The sequence below is a fragment of the Nylanderia fulva genome, unplaced genomic scaffold (assembly GCF_048542155.1).
Source record: "Nylanderia fulva isolate GAGA-0341 unplaced genomic scaffold, ASM4854215v1 Scaffold8, whole genome shotgun sequence".
Taxonomy (NCBI): Eukaryota; Metazoa; Arthropoda; class Insecta; order Hymenoptera; family Formicidae; genus Nylanderia; species Nylanderia fulva.
Genome location: NW_028190916.1, coordinates 709,317 through 724,710, shown reverse-complemented (window position 1 = coordinate 724,710; position 15,394 = coordinate 709,317). Strand labels below are relative to the sequence as shown.

The 15,394-nt window shown below is 34.8% G+C and overlaps 1 protein-coding gene across 1 annotated transcript in view; it reads left to right on the top strand.

The window, feature by feature from the left end:
- The window catches only part of LOC114929518 (uncharacterized), a 51,068-nt gene extending 47,098 nt beyond the window's left edge, over nucleotides 1–3,970 (top strand). The window contains exons 7-9 of the mRNA XM_085489178.1: nucleotides 1,285–1,345; nucleotides 1,991–2,037; nucleotides 2,748–3,970. Coding sequence (XP_085345304.1) covers nucleotides 1,285–1,345; nucleotides 1,991–2,037; nucleotides 2,748–3,535 — 896 coding nt within the window. The 3' untranslated portion in view covers nucleotides 3,536–3,970. The remainder of the gene's footprint in view (nucleotides 1–1,284; nucleotides 1,346–1,990; nucleotides 2,038–2,747) is intronic.
- The last annotated feature ends 11,424 nt before the right edge of the window (nucleotides 3,971–15,394 follow it).

Genomic DNA, 15,394 nt, shown 5'->3' with positions numbered 1-15,394 from the left:
CCAAGGACTCTCTTACGAAGAAAACAGCTTTTATGCACGAGTCTAGTAACAAGTTGCTCATTCGCATACTTTTATCTCGATACTTTTTTCTCGGATGCTACACGTTAGATCGAAGATAGTGCTCAGTCAACAGTTTTATTATACTGTTTATCACAATTTTTTTCACTGAAAATCTTATCGCGTCGTCATTGAATTCTCCATTTATTTGTATTATTGTCCATTGCGAGTAGTACGGTACCTCGGTCCGTCCAAGAAAGAGGGACATAACTCGCGCTGTGTGTATACCGTCGCAAGAGAGATACACCGATGTAGTTTTCGTTCGGTCAAGCGGCTTGCAGAGGTCAAACGGCGTATCGCATGACCCGCGATGGGCCACTTAATTCACACTGAGAGCTGTAAGGAGGTACGAAGTGCCTCTAAAGTACTTGGTACTTATCCTCCGGCTTGTTCGCGCGAAAGCAAGAAGACCCCGAAGTTTGAAGGGAAAAGGAGCGGTCGTAGACGCGTTCTTCGATCGTTATGCGCTGGTCAACTACTCTTATTAAAATTGCAGTTCTTACGAAAACGCTGCCGCGATCGACCGGCTGGGCTGACCGTAGTCGGGGAGTCACGAGTCGTCGTGAATTCGTCGCAGTTTTCGCCGGTAATTTGCGATAATATTATAATCAGCCCCTTGCTGGGCTCGAAGAGGTACCGACCCCACGCCCTAGGCCGAATTGATGACCCGTGGAATCGTATGTCTTGCCGCGATGCATCCTTATTGCACGCCTTTTTTCGCAAGCGAATATTTCGGCGCGTCCTTTTCGGCGCCGCTCGATGTCTCGAAAGCACTTTCGAGATACTGATCGCGTGTCCTGCCGACCGAACTCTCGTCTGCGTCGCCGCATAATTACTTTATCGAGATTGTTTCTTCATTACTTACGAAATATCTGAAAAAAAGAAAATATGCGCGAAACGTGCGCAATGTTCGGATACTTCAATTTATATATATATATATATATACGATGGCAGCGATTTTTATATAATAAAATGTAATTAAAACATCATTTTAATAATATATAATCAATAAATCTTTGTCTCGCCAGTGAATAATAAATAAATAGAAAAATCGTAACGACCCAACTGGCATAAAAGTATCTTTATTGTTACTAAGACATATTATTAAATCAAGACAACGTTTCGATCCTTATTGTTTTGGGTCCTTATCAAAACAATAGTCTATATAAAGCTGATATCGCTGCTTAAGTCATCGGATTAGAAAATGGTGTAAATTTTCTGTTACAGGTGAGCTTATAGGTGTTCATTGTACACACGGTGTGAATCGTACCGGTTACCTAATTTGTAGGTCAGTATTGTATAACTCTTTATATCGTGTGCTTTTAATTAATTCAATTATTAATTAATTAATAGCTCGAAAAGACTTTGATATATAAATATAAAACACGGTATAAAAAGGGCTGATAAGAGTTAAATATTAGGGGTGCAATAAAATTGTTTTTAAATTCCTCTATACTTATTTTAAACGATTTGATTCTTTCTATGGACCATCCTCAGCAAATCAAAGGAGAAGAAGGAACTAAAAGGAGCGAACGTCCTTATTTCCTCCCTTCCTTTGGTATGCTGAGGATAATCGTAACTAAGGAAGGACCAAACGTTCAAAATTAGTGTAGATAAATTTAAAAATAATTTTATTGTACCTGATATCTAGTTATTACTAGAGCCCTGTATTATTTTTTATTAATTGTAGTATTTTTTCATCTATCTGTGATATTCAGATATATCTCGTTTATCATTATTCAAGTGAGTAACGTTTGCCGTTCACTTGCTTGATTTGTATTTGATTATCCAGATATCTGAATACTCGTTTGAAATTGGAATCTCGTATAATATTATATCAGGATAAAATTTTTATATTTATTTGTTATTAAATAATCGGAATATTCTCAGAAAAGCCGTTGTTGAAACATGTATGGTGTACAATTTTTTATAGATATCTCATTCAACAGCTGGGTTGGGTAATTCAAGATTCTGTACAAGGTAGGTATATTTAAAAAATTCTCGTATTACGTTTTGTTATGTTAAATTTTTTTACTATATATTATTGGATTTCATGGTTGAAATAATTATAATTATTTTAATAGATCTTTCAATCATATAATAATTATTATTAAATGTTGAACATTATGTTAACATTTAAAAGGTGCGTTATTAGAAAAATTATATTATGTATTATATTTAATTGTTATATTATTTTATTATTATTGGATTCTCGAGGATAAAGTCATCATATAATTTTAATCAACTGTTTAATTATATACTTAAATAATTAATTATTAAACATGAAAAATGATCAATGAATTATTATTTATTTATGAATTGTGAAGAAATATTGTGTTGCGTATATATGTTTGCCTGTGAAAGAAACTAGTATCTAGTAGGCCATGATTTCACATACGTAAACTGGTCTTTTTGCAAGTTATATAAATAATCATAATTAATTTATGCTGCAATATTTAAATCAAGTTTTTCCAACTTGCAAATTTATAATCTCTCTATAATAATTTATGTTCTTGTTTATTATACTACAAGCCTCTCATTCACAAGTATGCTAATTAAAGACATAGTGAACATTAAGCTAGGTTAGTGACGATGACAATCAATAAGTATTATATTTCGTATATATGCAAATCACGTTCTTATTTAACAAGCTTATCGCCCAAACGAAAATTCTCTCTGTCTGTATTTAGCTTTCGGGGACGCACGCGGATATCCCATCGAACGCGATATTTATCTCGCCGCGTTGAAGGAGGTTCAATGCGGTGAGAAGATCGATACGAGTAAAGTCGTTTTGAGTCCGAAGATTTCTCCTATCGCACTTCCGGCCAAGAAAAATTCGAAGACACGTTCGGCATTGAAAAACTCAGCTCGAACGATGGGACCGCCAGGGTATGGGGCGATGTCGCGTCGAGGCTTCGCAAACGGCGGTCCGTTTTCACTGCAGAGATTCGCGGGTCCGCCGCCTCCGGGATTCGGACCGATGCCTCCTCCTCCGCTCGGTATGCCTCCTATTCCGCCGCCGATGGGCCCACCTGGGCTTTACGGGCCCAGGTTTAGGTATGGACCGCCGCCTTTACGTCCGGCGATGCCGCCGACGCCACCCGGTTATCCCGGGCATCCCGGTTTCCCGCCACGTATGCCCAGGATGGCTGGTCCACCGCGATTGCCGGCTGGTCCAGCTGCGCGATTACCGCCGAAGATGCCACCGCCGCCGCCGCCGCCGCCACTGCCGCCTTCCAGAACGGCGGTGGCCAAGCAGCTCCATAATCAGAAGAAGAAGCAGCAGATCCGAAACGGTATCATGGAGCGCGCAGTAAACATTCGGCTGAGGCGAAACGGACCGGCCAGCAGAATCATGCCTAAAGTACATAAGGAGCAAGACTTTGCCGTGGATACGTTTGAGGAAAATTTTCTCACGACTTCGATCAGCACGCAATCGCGACGACAAACGAAGGGACGATTCAATCAAAACAAGTGACCATGTTTTCGTTAGGAATATACGATAATGATACTTAACGTACGATTTCCATGTAATATTAACAACAGATTGGTAAGTGTCCGAGGAATGCAGGAATGCTGTATTTTGTGACTCTTATAAGGCGAATGTACATTGCAGTTGTGCGATTAAGGGTTGATTATTTTTTTAATTTGGATGATAAAATTCCTACAGATTTGAATTGCGCGTGTGTGTGTGTGTGTGTGTGTGAACTCTGTAACGTGCTACATCTATTCGATATCAATAACACATACCTCTTGCTAACATTTTTTATTTTGAAAATCTCTCCTCCAATTTTAAAGTCGACCAGACTGGCAATAATTTATTTTAAAAATTAGTTAAATTACAACGTTTCGGCTGTCATTGCAGCCCTTTTCAAGTAATCAGATTAATACAATAAATCAAATTTACAGCAAACCCCCGACAAAATTAACCATTGTTTTGATGAACAATGGTTAATTTTGTCGGGGGTTTGCTGTAAATTTGATTTATTGTATTAATCTGATTACTTGAAAAGGGCTGCAATGACAGCCGAAACGTTGTAATTTAACTAATTTTTAAAATAAATTATTGCCAGTCTGGTCGACTTTAAAATTGGAGGAGAGATTTTCATTATTTATTACTGGCGACTCTTAAGGATTATCATTTATTTTTTATTTTACTTCGTATTTTATTATTTTAGGTCATTAACGAATCAATAGACTTCGTCGAAAGTCTCATGACACTTTATTTTATGATTTATATACATATATACACATGTATGTACATTAATCACGCTTGCGCGTTTATAAATGTATATGTGTATATATGTATATTGCAAGTTTTTAGTAAAATTAACATTTCCAAAAAGGCATCTTTGTAGATTGGTGTGTTATAAAAAGCCGGTCTCTATAAAAATAAATTGTATAAGTAAATATATATACAAACGGTGTCATTAATCCTTTAATATATGAATTTACACGTATATCGAAACACATTCAACATAAAAAAATATATGTGTGTCAAATTCATATGTTAATGAATTCATGAAAAAAGTTCATTAATAACACCGTATGTCATTTAATTTTTATTTTAATAACTAGATTACATATTTCTAATTCTTTTAAAATTAATTTAGAATTATTTGTTAAAGATTCTCATTGTCAGTATCATGAGTTTGCAACAGAATTTTGCTAAGAATATTTATATAATATTGTTTACTACGCTATTTTTGTTCAATGGGGAAGTGAAATATTATATGTAAGAAAAAGTAATTATAATGTCTCACATTTCAGTTTCTGTACTATCCATACATTAAGTACTATTAACATAATTTTTTACGATCCGACGTTATTACGAAAATTTAATTTAAACGTTTAATTTTGCTTAATGTGTTTAATATTTTGGTTATTGTGTGAATTGTAAATCCACTAGTAAACAACATTTTTTAAGTCAAATTGTCTAAAGATCAAAACATATGGAAATAGAATGGAGATAGAATGGACAGTAATTCTGTGTATAATTTTAAATAAAATGTGTGCATATAGAGATAAGAGAAATTCACTATAATGATTAAATTAATAAAAGTTTCTTTATCCTCGTATTTGAAAATAAATTTACTGTCATTTACATGATAATATAAATATCTAAATAATAAAAAATTGTTTTAAAAAAAAATTTGTTAGGTGTAAACTTTTAAAAATATTATATAATAAAAATAAAAATTTCATTTTTATATGAATAATCTAAGCATTTATAAATTTTAACAATGTTAAAAAAATATATTTTTTATTACAAATTTAAGTAAAAATTTAAGTATATTCTAAATAAAATTTTAAATATATATATATTTTATATGTATTATATTACATTTACGCATTTTATATTATATTAAAATAATGTACAATAGATCATATTACTGCGATAAAGCAACTAATTTTAATAATAAATAAGTTACGAAATACACAATGGTTGCTTCGCTATCACTTGATTGATGCCACTTAGGTCTTTCTCTTTTTTATTTATTTTTCGCTATTTATATGTGGCACTTGTAAAACAATTTGCGAAAATACAGTTAATTACGATTATACGTGCACGATCGTAATTTTAGAAAGAATATATATAAAGAACAAGGCGAAAATTATGATTGAACATCGAAAATTGCGCCATCAAATTTTGCCTTGCTGCGATAATATAATTTCTTGATAATGTTAAGTATAAAATATACATATACACTGAAATTAAAAAAATATTTGCATAATTGTAATATTCAAAATTACATAAGTAAATCGATTTATCGATTTTAATTTGTGCGACAAATAATCTATGTAAAAAATTTTAAATTAATTATTAATATACATATAAAAATGATTGTATCTCTCTGATGATCTAATTTTATTTGAATTAATTAAACATTCATGTATTATACGTAATGTCAGTTTAAAAATGATTATCAAAGATATAATTTATTAATCACTTTAAATTAAGAGCGCGTAATAATATCCATTCGAATTGATTAAATAATTCAAAAAGTCGTAATAATATATATATTAGCCGTTTCGTTATAATTAATTTCTTTTCAGAGAACAGAATATTTTGCATAAAATTTATACTGTAATGTGTTAAATATTTCATAGGCTCCCAACAAAAAAATATTACGAGCTGTACTATGTTCAGTATTCAAGGCTAAGGCGCGTAAACATAGTGCGCGCCATGTTTACCCTGAGTGGCCTTGTCATTCGCGCGACGAGACTCGAGCGGGAAAGCCGTGGCGTGTCGCGCTCCGTGTTTTTCGTATTATATCTTGAAGCATGATCATTTCCCATTACAATTAATGATTATCGACGTGCACGATTAATTAACTCTCGATTCCTAAATATGTCGAGATTACGGCTTTTCATCGAAGCAGGTATTTCACGCAATTTATAGGTATGAAAAGGTAGTAAAGTTAGATTAAACCGAAGCACAAAATAGCAGAATGGAGTGATTGAAATAATGAAAAGCTTCTAATATTTCGAACGATCTTGATATATTTTCATTGATATTTATCCATTTGAGATATATAACGTATGTAGCATTGAATTATAATTGTTTATTTTTTGATGTTTTATCGCGCGTAAATTATACATCATATCAAACGATATTAAGCTTTCATTGTCATTATTTTCTTATTTTCAAATTATAAATGAAATGTTGCAAATACATGATGAATTGAATTAGATCGAGCACGAAACGCATTTTATTAATGAGTACGATCGTTAATTCATATCGTGGTAATTGATCAAAATGCATATTACGTGTGTTATAATATGAACTTATTTATCAATTACAAATTATGTTTCCGTAGCGAGACGTAAAATTTATTACACGAGTACATATTTATTCAATTGTATATTATAATCTATGCAATTGTATATCATATTAATTCTCTCGTCGCAATGTAAAATATGCGTCCTGCTCGAGTAATGCCGGAAATGTCGTGCAATGTTTCGCGCATTTGAGATATTCTGTTGACAATTACGATCGTGTGCCCGTAATTATAATAATTAACTGTATTTTTCGCGAGTGAGTGTTATGAAGAAACAGCAAAGAGAGGAGGAGGAGGCCTAGGTGGCATCGAACAACGATGGAACACCGCATTGAGTGAGCATTATTTTATAATTTACTTATTTACTTTTTATATTTTCGCGGTAATCTATTTTACATTATTTTGTAATATAATGCGTAAAAAATATTTTAGATTTTTCGTGAAAATATATTTGAAATATTTTATTAATAAAATATGAATTTTATTAGATGTTAAATATATTTTTAAATATTATTTTTAGATAAAATATTTTTTAGTATCTTGATATATATATATATATATATATATTGTTTTTAATGTTATTAACACATTTATAATTATGACTATTTATATGAAAATAAATTTTTATCTAATTTTTAAGTTTAAAATTTTTGAAAAATGTTTCCAAATATAATTTTTTATAAATATTTGTTTAAAGATCGGCTGAAAAAATTGTACATAATTATTATTTTTAATCTATTTAATTATTTTGGACATTGCATATAATCTGGATATATATTTATATTTTGCAGTTACAACGTAATATACTACAACTGCATTCTTGTACATCAGATTGGTAAGTGGTAATTGTCAATTATATATATGTATAATCAATTCTTTCGATCGATATAAATTTATTCTCTGGAGAACGACTTCCCAGCTTACTACGAGTGTTCGATAAATATTTTATAAGGACACATTCGGTAGGATACACTGAAGTACACTAAAGTAGCTTGATAGTTTGATGTCATTGCTAAGATTACATGGGCAGGTACGCGCGTGGCACAAACGTAATTGAACGTACGCTTGGAAGATTGGGACGAGCCATGACTGGTCGTGCGCATCGTGTATCTCGTTCCAAGATATTAAAGTGATTCAATATTCGGACCGGAGTCACAGGGGTCACGTGTGTAGGAGGGACACGTCTCGCGCGCGCCTGGCCATATATCACAAACTGCCGTTGGCGTCCGTGGAATAATTTCCACGAGAAATTGCACGCGTCACACGCGAGTAACGCCTTAGAGCTTAAGAATTTTACCCCGGGGCCTTAAAAAGTGAGACTTGATGATAGAAAAGGCATAAATTAAGCGCACTTATGTGTGTTTAATTGGCGTATTGCTTGCCTCTCGATCTTAAATACACATTATCGTACTTATAATGATTACTAGAGCACTTTGGCGTATTTCCAAGAATCGCGAGGGAGGATGTCCCGAATAGTAATATATTAATTGAACGAAATATATATTAATTGATGCATATTGAAATATAATTTTTAGAAATTTTAGTAATGAATGATAAAAAAAATAATCTGATGAGTAATTAAATGAGTAATAAAAATAATCTGATGAGTAAAGAGTGGAAACGTATGGCATGTTTTTAATACATTCATACAATAATTGGGAATAAAAAAGTCAATGATAAACTCAAACCAAAATACATTTCGAAAGCTTTCGATTAAAAAAAAATGGTTCGCACAGTATCATGATTATTCGAAATAAAATTACTTTTGCTCTTCAGTCTCGAATTTTGCATTTGGTATAATAAAACAAGATACAATCTGTGAATGATTAGCTTTCATCACGGTCAAATCAGTACCACAGTCTGAGTTATGCTCATAATCTTAATATAGGCACACTTTTTAAATGTAAATGTCGAGAAATAGAGAAAGAGAGGGAGAGGAAGACGATGATGACGGTGAAAAGAGGTCGTCGTGGATAGAAGGAATTCGAAAACTTTCTCAGAGGTGGAAAGATCGTCGCCCTTCTCGCCACGATCCCTGCTCTCACGGGAGACAATCCGAAAGTAACTTCTGGTGCGGGCTACTGGCGCCACGAGAAGCAATCGTCCATCGTGATCGTTCGATGCAGCTTGGCGCGCGAGACAATTATTTCCCAGTGCCTGGTACCTATCTCAGTTAGACATTAGATTTATCGACATATTTTCTCAGTCTTTTGAGAGACTTTATTTACTTTTGTACAACCTCGTCTACCTCGCCCTCGTCTCGTGCTGCTCGCGCGACTACACCCGCCTTGTTTCGGCCCGCGCCGGACGCTGGTCGATCAGATCGGAGGGGGATAGCAAGAGAAACGGAGTTTAACCGGGAAACAGAGAGATCGGTGTTTGTATAAACTCTATTTTAAGCAAAGGAGAGGAGATACGTGACATGAGAATTGGTAAGAATCGGATAAGAGAGGATTGAAAGTGGAACCAGCACGGCATGTTAATCCGTGCGGAACAGAGATTTGTCCGTGTTAACGATTAAACATTGCTACATTATTATTTATGTCATAATTATACGCGAAAAGAATGTGAGAGTTTTCGAAATAACATTTAATTGCCAGATTTTTTAATTATGAATTTTTAAGCCAAAATTTCTATGTGTAAGTATATAACTCGGGATAATTGATTATGATTTAATTAGATGATTGTTAAGTAAATTGTTGAATCGAGACAAGTTTAAAAATATTGACAGAAATTTCTATTATTGGAATCATATAACAGATGCATAGGTACTTACTGCAAATGAGGACATTGCATGATCTAACTACCATGTGATTGTCCGAAACGATCCTTCGGATGCGTCTCGACGGAACTTTTCAAATAATTCGTAAAAATCCTCAGAGGACAAACAAGTCCATAAAGACCTCTCCGTTTCTCTTTCCTTGCGTTTAGCTTTCTCCTTTAATCAGTTCTTTTACATTTCATTGAGATGAGATCAATCAGAAATTCTGAAATCATAGTATATCTGATAGCATATAAATAATGTATTGAAATGAATGAAAATAAAACAATTGGGAAAACGTAGATTGAAAGAAATTTACAATAATTTATTCTGTGAAAAATTATGTCTTTCTTTTTAATAAGAAAAATTTTTTATTTTTATAACTGTCATAGTATTATCCTGTATTCTTTACGAATAATGTCCAAGAATTGTTTTAATAAATAATCAAAAGAATATCATTTAAGTATATCAATTCTTACGTTAATGAATTGATTAAAATGTAGAAAAATAGAAAAATAAAACATATAACAAAATATCGATCTTACTCTTGGAGAGAGAGAGAGAGTCATAATTTCGCGGAATAAATTTCTACGAATTTCTTTTAATTCGCCAATTTTTTTCGTAGAGATATTGAATACTATAATTCACCGACGAAGGGACTGGCAGAACGAACTCCTTCTTGTCCGACGTGGTAATTAGTCTCGATTAATTCCTCAAAAATGAGAAGGAACGCGCGCGTGCTATGCGGTAGGTAGATAGGTACAGATCTTTTAAGGTAGGGATCTCGAAGTCGAATAATAGGAGGCTGAAAGCTAATTCACGCACGGGACCTGTGTGAGCTCGAGCTTACCTTCTTCCTCCTTCCATCCTTTCTCTCTTTTACCTCCAATGCTCTAATCTCTTCTAGCCTATGTACCTACCTTGCGCTTGATTTGCGCGCATATGTATGCGTGTTCCGTTGGCACGCCAATACGATGCGTGGTAGTGCACTTTAATGCTGCGGCGCGGCCTACTTAGCGGCCGGCTTGATTAACATGGAGTGATTAATAGTCGCTCCCTCCGTTCGTAACCAACCCCAACAGCGGCAGCATCGGAGATCTAATCGCATGATATTTATTACCCTGCGCGCGTCGTCCACCTCGGGGCCCATGGCGATTTTGCGAGCCCTTTCTCTCTCTTCCTCTTCTTCTGCCCTCTTCCGCGTACTCGTCTTTTTCGATTTTGTTTATTTTGGTTTTTATTTTCGTCACACACACACACAGACATCGTTTTACTCGGAGCCGGTCCACGAGCTCCTCGCCTTTCTCAGTATCGGCCTTCCAGCATTATCTGAATTCCTCTTGGTTCCCGTTTCAGTATGAAAAGAGGAAGTCGCAATTTAATAGAGCGATATAAAAATATTTATTAATTGCAACTTATAAAGAATACATGCAACGAATATAACGTCAGTTCAAAGTGGGATATCAAATGTTTGATTTGTTGCTTTGCTTCAAGATCTCGTGCTTTTTTGCTTTATAAATAATGACAAATATTTGAGAATATTTTTGTATATATTATAAATGTCGATATTGATATTGACTTCGATGATTTTAATCGATTTGAATAAAGGGACTCTGTCTATGTTTCCAATATATTTGAGATGATACGATCTTCGGTTTTTGCATGAGACATATCTACCTCATTTATTACCTTTTTACATGTGCGTCAGCGTTACGTTGGCGCCGCATTCATCTGCTTAATCTGTAATCGTATTTACAATCTCAATTTCGATAGCTTGTTATGGATTATTCTGATCACAAATGACTACCTGTATAAACAGATAACTTTATATTTCTAAGACTATCAAGTTTTTATAATAATTATTAAAAAATATTAGTATTTTTTAGAGAGAGATATATATAACACATGAAAATATATTGGAAATAAAAAATAAACATGATTATTTTTTAAAGCTTTTAATAAATTGTTTGTAGTTTAATATAACATATTTTGCTTGAAGTGCATATCTACATACAAATATAATATATATATATATTTTTTTTTCTGTTGCTTTATACATATAGAAAATTATATATTATCTGTATGTAATTACGTATTTCAAATAATATGTTACTTTAAACTATATCAAACTACATATTATATTATTGAATTTTAATTATTATTCATATTTAAATAGTAAGAAAAAAATGTATTAAAATAAAAGATAATTTAAATATAAGAGTTTTAACAAGGCTCTGTAATATAAATATAAATTTAACGTATAAGACGGGCAACAAGAGCCAAATCGCGGATGACAATGCGTTATCCTAACGAAACTAAATAATTTTTCTAGAATAGATAATTTAAAATTTTTCTAGAATTATAAATGGTATAAAATTTGCACGAGGAAATAACATAGGTATGTCATAAAAATAGAGTATTATTTTCAATCGCATAAGAACGTCAAAAATTTTACTATGCGCTGCGATAAATTTGATAGATTATAAAAAATATTGTATTAACAAATCTGTGTGTATTTTCTTGAATAACTATATACGCAATATATAATCAATATACTAATGTTTATTTATATTAGAATGTCGAATATAAATCATTTAATTAATCGTAATAAGTCAATGGTATTATCCTATGGACAATAGCAGTCGAGGCCTCTGTATCAATAGGATATAAAGTCATTGCACGGCAATGCGCTCATCAACTTTCCGCGATAGCTTCATATTTATATGCTCGTCCCGGACAACGAGATAATTAAGACGATGTGCAAATTAACGATTAACGTGCGTTATTAACAACGTAAACAGTCTGCCATCGACGAGCCGGCGCGCCATATGGGGGATTACCGACCCGTAGTATAATAATGGGCGGATACTGCAAACAGATATCGCCGATACGTTTCGTCGTGTATACGAAAGAAACATACCGATCTTTTGCACGGACCATCGCGTTCGAAATTTGCCATTTGACGAAGTCACATCGCTGATATTTGGATATACGTGAAACGTGTATGCGAGATAGGAGATTCATAGCTGAAACGCGTGAAATGCATCGTTCGCGGAAATTAAATTCACTGGGAATTCGACAAACGTGATCAGTGACATAAATAACAGTTTTTTCACAACCGCTGCATCATTTTTGAAGATAATTTGCATCTGGTAAGAATTTTATTCGTCTTTTTTAAGTTTATAAAAACACGTCGCCATATATTTAGATGTAAAGCTTTTACATGTTGAGAGTGTAACAAAATATTTCGTACTCTTATCACATTATTATATTAATATAATTAAATAAGTTTATTTGGCATCTGGGGGAAAATATTTTTCCATCCAATGCTTTCTGATAATGCGCAATTATTGCTTTTATCAATTATTATCAAATAATAAAATTAAGGGATGATAATCTCGATGTATCGAATACATAATAATAATAATCGCACGCACGTGACAGTTGTCATTTTCGATACGAGGTACTGTTAACCCTTCTGCCCCACTTCCTTCACCCCCTGAACAAATTGAACTAATATTACTTGAGCAAACAAACTTCTCTTTCTAAATCTCAGCAATAAATTGTCGTCTATCTATCTCAGCGGGGACGATCAAAGGTACATGTCTCGCATAAATACGAGGAAGCGATAGCCGCAATTGTGATCGGGAGAGACGACATTGTCTCGATGGTCCCGACACCCACGACATTGTTGGACGGCCTTATTATCCCCGAGCCCTTTGATCGATACGGACAGATATCGATAACGGTGCGATGTTTATCGTCGTGCGGGTAGGCTCGGATAAACGCGTACGGTGTAGCGTTACACAAAGAGCGTGATGCATGGCCAATGATGGTGTCGGTGTGTGGAATGGGGAAAGAGAGAAAGGGCGAAGAGAACATCTTGTCTCTTCTGTGGTCGTAGGTGTGTACCCTCAAAAGGGCTACGAAGAAAGCTCCTCGCGTTTGTTCACAGAACGTTACAATTTGTAGGCTCTTTCTAGAACGAATAGAATATATATCGCACATTATACAATAAAATCAACACATGCGTTGATTATAATTAATATTATTATAAATTTATATTATATTATTTTTAAAAAAATTAATATATTTTTATGTATAAAAAAATAACGAGAACCGTTTATGATGATTATTACACAACTTTGCAAGCGTTATAAAAGCTCGAATTCTTATTATCAAAATAGCCATTACATTCTTGAACTTACATAATATTGGCAATATTTTCCAAGATACACAGAGAGATATTTTGCTCTTTATTAAATTAAATTAAATTCCCGGTTAAACTATATCTTTGTCTCTTTTTAAAAACTTATTTGAAAGTGTTAATAGAAAACGAGTGTTTTGCTTTTCTTTGAATCAGCCTGCGAACAAGAAGCTAAGAATGAGAGAGCAGGAGAAGAGAATGTAGGTGGAGGTGATACAGGATGAAAGATGAAAGAGGGACCAGAATCGCATGCAAGAGGGTTTGGTGCCGCTGATATACGTACGTCGATATCAGATCCGCCGAAACAAGCGGCTGAACGCGTAATTGAAATCAATTCCTCGGCGCCAAAAGAGTAGCGGCCGATGGCAATGAGATACGATCCTGCCGCACGCACACGCGTGGAACGCCGCATTAACGGCCGGAACTGTTATCGACGTCTCTATTAGGGAGCTCTGTCGATGAGGGGAATTCAACCTACCACCTCGACCAGCGCTGTCGGTTCCGTTTCCGAATTTAATATTTCGCATCATCAATACGGAATTCGTCGCGCCAGCTTCGATCCGATAATCGATACGCGTATATATCTGGAGGCGGCGACCGAACGGATGAAGAATTCCGTTTTCCGTTGTGAGAACGCTCGCTCAAAATTATCCCGACACGTGGTAATCATTTCGATTTATTTATAGATATACAGTTTATTTGTATTTTATTTAAAGTAGGGAAATTCCAAAGAAATCAAATGGCAGGACATTTATTTTTGCGCAAGGTAAACTCGCTCTATCAATAATTATTATCATATATTAGCTATTAATTACGCATCGATCAAGAATAAATGATACTTTTAAAACGCACAATACGTTTCACGCGTTAATTGACGCGGAGCAATCTCGCGATCCGGTTGACAGGAGCGGCGTATCAGAGATCGGCAAAGAGCTCCCATTCTCGGAGGAAAGAGAAACGAAGTGGCAGGCGAGAGAGGATAATAACGTAGGTAGCCTGCGGCATCGGATGATTAATAAATCAGGTATGCCGTTGAGAGAACAGTTTAACCTCCGACCCCGACGCGATGCATCGCGCTCCTTTTCATTTTTCCCCGTGCCCCATCTATTCGCATCTGCTCTCACGCGGCGCGTGAATCCTCCTCGCGAAGGCCGAAACGAACTTCTTCGTCTTCGGCGGAGCACGAAGCGCGCGCGGCGTTACAGATACGCATAGCTAATGGCTCGTTCCCACAGGCCTTAACTCTGAATGTTAATTGTTGCTTAAATTTATGACAGCCCGTCCCTCTCCTCCTTCTCTTTCCCCGATCCCTTTCGGTCTTCTCTCCCGCGTCTTCGGTCGGGCCCTTTATTCCACCCCGAATAATCATGGCTATCCATTGCGAATGACGAAGCCGCGAAACAAGCCCGATGATTAGCAATTCGGGAATTGGTGAACCAAGCACCGTGTTCGGGTTAGCGAGTATTTAGTGTCAGGAACATCTGTCTATGTTATCATCGCTGTCGCGGGACTTTGAATTTGTAATGTGCTGAATTCGTGATAACACACAGACAATGACCAGTGTGTGATGTTGCAGAATGATGTTTA